The following is a 4,808-nucleotide window of genomic DNA, read 5'->3' on the forward strand; positions in this document are numbered from 1 at the left end:
ATGAAATAATGCACTCGCACAACATTTCTGCAAATAATGTACTCTGGTGATCACTCTTGCAAACGTGAGGGCAAATAACAGAAACGTTATAATAGTACATGAACATCAGCTACATGTGGTATCTTCAGCACAGTGTCAATAGCTTTCAATTTAGCCGCAGGGAGTGAGCTTCTTGTTGCCTGCACCGCGTGGGTTTTCATCCTTCCAGTCATCAAATGCCCTTGCTTTCTCCTCTTCTGCGTCCTCGTCGTCCTGCGCCAAACTATTGTCATCCTTGTGCCAAGAGGAGCTTGCCTCTTGAATCATCTTGGCAGTCCTTTCTTGCCATTGCTCCATCATTTTCATTTCCGCTAAGCCAGCTTGTTCGATGCTCATTGTCGGCATCCTGTGGTTTCATACAGGCAAAGAGGCAACATAAAATAAAATTTCAACCTGAGAATAATCTCATAGTATAATTTGCAAATGATTCTGCATACTGTCATGACCACACAATGCAAGACGGCTTCAAGGGACAAGATACACAATTGGCCTAGCGTTCCAGGGAAACTGTCTAGTGGTTTATACCTAACAAGTACTCCCTTCACCCGAAAATATTTGTCGGAGAAATGGATGTATCTAGACGTATTTTAGTTCTAGATAAATCCATTTCTCCGACAAGTATTTCCAGACAGAAGGAGTACAAAATAGCCATGTCTCTTTATTTGGACCCTTTTTGCATAAACTACAGCCTCATCTAAGGCACCCCTTCAACCCATTATCTCAATTAATTAGTGTGTCCTTCACCAAAGGAGATTTTGCTAATTCCTCTCAATTTGTTTGTACTTTACCAAAACAGTGAAGTGGACAAGCAAGCATGACAGAATAACAAACTACTCCCTCTGTCCGAAAAAGCTTGTCCCTCAAATTGCTAAGGTACATCCATTTGAGGGGCAAGCTTTTTCGGACGGAGGGTTCTTGTCCCTCAAATGGATGTATCTAGGAGTACTAATTAATTACTACCTCTGTAACCAATTATAAGACGTTTTTGCAGTTCATGCACTACCAGTTGCGACAAGTAGCAATCATCTCACGTTCTGCCATGGTCACCAGACAGCATAAAACATAAACAAAAGCAATGAAGTGTCGAGGCATGTAACAATATACTGAAGCATACCTGAAACTAGGCTGAAAAACTTGTGCTGCCATTCTTTCCCTCTCACTGGTGAGTCCCCCACCAACAAGACTTGCAGGTCCAAATATCAGGGGTTGGTGTTTGTGGTCATGAGCTTGTGAAACACTTGCTCTGCCTTCAATGACGTCTTGAGCAAAAGTTGCACAAGTGATTGGAGCAGCTGGTTTGGAATATGGTGCACGGCTGGCAGCATTCTGGTGCCATGCTTCAGCCTTTTGCCTGCGCTCATCTAGCATTTCTCGAGCAAATGCATTTCCATCCTAAACACCGCAAACACACAACTTTGCAGTTAATGAAGGAAAACTCCATGTACATGAAGAGATTACTCAAGGGACCCACAAACATATTTTTTTTTAACTCACCGCCCATCCTAGACATCACAAAAGACACGACTGTACTTAACAGAGAAAACCTCCATGTACTGCCTCCGTTTCTTTTTAGTTCGCATATAAGATTTGTCTTAGGTTAAACGTAGTAAAGTTTGACTGCGGTTGTAGGAAAAGATATCAATATTCACAATATAAAATCGATATAATTAGATGCATTATTGAATTAACTTTCATGTTGTATATCTCTAGTATTGTAGATGTTGATAATTTTGTATATAAATTTGGTCAAACTTTATGAAGTTTGACTTAAGACAAATCTTATATGTTAAGTAAAAAAGAAAGGGAGGGATTACTTGTTTAACACATGATAAATACAAATTCAGAAACAAAAATATTTCCAATTGTACATATAAATTAACTTTGGGCAGCATATTCAAGAAATGGTATGTAGAAGAATGTCAACCACAATTTTTGTAGATGCTATCCAATATGTAAAGGAATAAAACATTGTTTTATAAAATCCACTGAAAGAATCAGTCAAAGATCCTCTCTTATCAAACTTGCCAGTTGTTTCAACAAGTTTTACCTTTTCTTTTCTTTCTTTTACAGCCAGAAGCATCTCTTCTTCCTTCTTTAACATGTCAACGAGATCAAAAGCCTACAAAGGGAAATATAATTATATACATTCAAAAATCAAATAATATTCTGAAAGACAGCATGTCAACCTAGAAAATAGAAAAGAGCACAAACTGACCTTGCAGAGAGCCAAGGAGATAGTAGCAAGCCAAGCCTGAATCAAAGAAAAATAATTGATACCGTAAGTTTTGACAGATTACAGAACAAAGGTATCAGATTACATACTAACAGTATAAGCTTTGGAACAAACATAGACAAATCACAAAAAGGCTCGCATCGACATGCACAAAAAGGAAACTGCAGCACCAGATAATTGGAATCTTTGGCACAAAAATCAGCTAAACAGAACATTTTCACATAACATCAACCAGGCTGCAAATGTATTTCGTTTTGGATCAGTACAAGGATTGAGTGATGAAACTCAGGAATGTATACACAGTAACACGCTAGAATTCGATGTAAGGGCTTAAGGGGCTCAACCAGCGAGCGCACAACGATATATAAATATGTAACCAGAGTACCGACGAGATATGCTTCTTTGAACGGTTATCTAGACTTTGTCTATTCACCTTGCATGAGATCGCTCAATGACTCGTATAAAAGGACTACTATGGGGAACAGGTGAACTTCAGAGGGACTTCCTCTGCCAGTCATCCGGTGTCTACAAGCAGGATTCACCCAGCCAGATCATGATGGTGGTGTGAATCAGAACAAAATTGCAAAATAAACTGATATTATCTACGAAGATTAGCTAAACCTAGTATTTTGTGCCAAACAAATCTAGTATGTGCAGTCTGCAATCTATTCAAAGATTAATGCACTTATATGAAAATGAGAGAAACTAAATAGCATATAAACAACAGAGAGGATTAAAATTAGGAGACCTGATAGTGTGCGAAATTTTAGGTCAGGCACTAAAGAACAAAATTAGTATGGTCTTGTTATGTGCTAAAAGGGTCAATTTACAAAATTCTGATCGCCCCCTAGAAGGTTTTCAAGAACCTAGCTGGACACATCAAACTCCAGACAATCATTATAACTTGGTAAATCAAATTATTTCCAGTCGAACCGAACAGAGCCTTATAAACTAGTACATGAAAGATACTTCCAGATTTTGGAATACTTTTAAGGATATCTTACAGCTTTAGCATATATGCTGGCATTCCAGTTTGGCAAACAGTGTCTGATTCGGAAATTATTAACAGGCCATGCAAAAATGCTAGCTACTCGCTCTATTCCTAAATGTAAGCCTTTTTAGAGATTCCAATAGGACTACATACGGAGCAAAATGAGTGAATCTACACTCTAAAGTAAGTCTATATACAGCCGTATGTAGTCCGTATTGGAATCTCTAAAAAGGCTTATATTTAGAAACAGAGGGAGTAGATGTCTGATGCTAACCTCCCTTTCTTCCTCTCCATCGGCCTCCAAATCATCTTCTTCCCCGGCTTCAATAGGTGCTGATAAAGCCGTTGCTCTCAATGAACGCCCGCGCCTTTCCTTTCTCTCTTTGATCTCTTGGAGCTTCGTTTCTGCAGCCTTTTGCCGCTTGAACCTGGCAACCTAAGCTCGAGAATTAAGGCAACAGAGTAACTTACAGGAAATTAATGAATTTAGATAAGAGATATAAGTATCCCACAGTTTGAAGGCCATGATGGTCGCATCCCAGATTATCATGATTCTCTTGTAAAATGGAAATTATTCAGTGTCCTAAAGATTTTCGGGTGCAGAGGTAAACCTTTTGTGCTCTTCGGTTTGCCCCTGTTTCAGACTGCCCCTGCCTATATAATTGAAGCTCGTCCTCTGGAATAAGCTCCAATGCTTCACATACAGAAATGAACTCCTGTAGACACCAGCAAGGATGATTAGCACATGATAAATGGGTGATCTAACGATCTGACACCACACAAGAAGGCACGCATGATAAGTGCTCGACAAATCAAGCACAGGTAACGTGACGACCGAACCTTCAAATGGTCCTGCGATGCCTTGAGGACCGGAATCCGGTCCTCCTGCTCCACTTGCTCAGTCATTTCCCCAAGGTAGTACGGCACCTGAAGAAACCAAACACGGTAATCACAGGTCGGACCAGCCATAAAACGGAGAGGAAACTCGTCAGATGTGGCGTAAGAGAGAGAGGGGAGTGGGGCGGAGGCCATACGAGCAGGTACTTGAGATTGGCGGTGGAGACGTCTTCCTTGGTCTCGTTGGAGGAGAAGAGGCCGAGCTTGCTGACCATGTCGTCGCAGCGCCGCAGCAGGTCGACCCCCTTCCGGATCCCTTCCTGCCCAAGCAAAACCGATCGTGTGAGGAGGGGTCGCGAAACCAACCAAGGGCCGGGGAAGGAGCGAAGGGGACCTGGTCGAGGGAGGAGCTGGAGGCGAGCGAGTGGAGGTGGGACGCTCTGTCAAAGAGGGCGGGGAGCGGGAGATCGGCGTCGTCCTCCGCCGCGTGGACGCGCAGCTGCGCTTCCATCCTGTTGCTGACGTCTTCCACCTCCGCCATTTTGGAGCGGGCGCCTCGCCACGGCAAGGGCGAGAGCAGAGAGGGTGGGGGAGATCGCCGGGTAAAACCCTAGAGAGGGAGGGGGAGGGCAGAGTCGCCGGGAGGGAGAGGGACGGAAGAAGACGATGGTGGAATGGAAGTGTCGGGTTTGGTCTGGTCTGGCCTGG

The 4,808-nt window shown here is 42.6% G+C and overlaps 1 protein-coding gene across 1 annotated transcript; it reads right to left on the minus strand.

The window, feature by feature from the left end:
* On the minus strand, window positions 1-4,808 carry LOC119300841 (PP2A regulatory subunit TAP46). Its single transcript, XM_037577727.1, has 9 exons — window positions 4,495-4,808; window positions 4,298-4,420; window positions 4,104-4,190; window positions 3,875-3,979; window positions 3,538-3,699; window positions 2,255-2,290; window positions 2,087-2,158; window positions 1,154-1,431; window positions 1-385 (listed from the first exon to the last, which is right to left on the minus strand). Exons 1-9 carry the CDS (start codon window positions 4,639-4,641, stop codon window positions 151-153), a joined length of 1,245 nt encoding a protein of 414 aa, XP_037433624.1. The 5' UTR covers window positions 4,642-4,808; the 3' UTR covers window positions 1-150.

Source organism: Triticum dicoccoides, chromosome 5A, assembly GCF_002162155.2.
Source record: "Triticum dicoccoides isolate Atlit2015 ecotype Zavitan chromosome 5A, WEW_v2.0, whole genome shotgun sequence".
NCBI classification, from domain to species: domain Eukaryota; kingdom Viridiplantae; phylum Streptophyta; class Magnoliopsida; order Poales; family Poaceae; genus Triticum; species Triticum dicoccoides.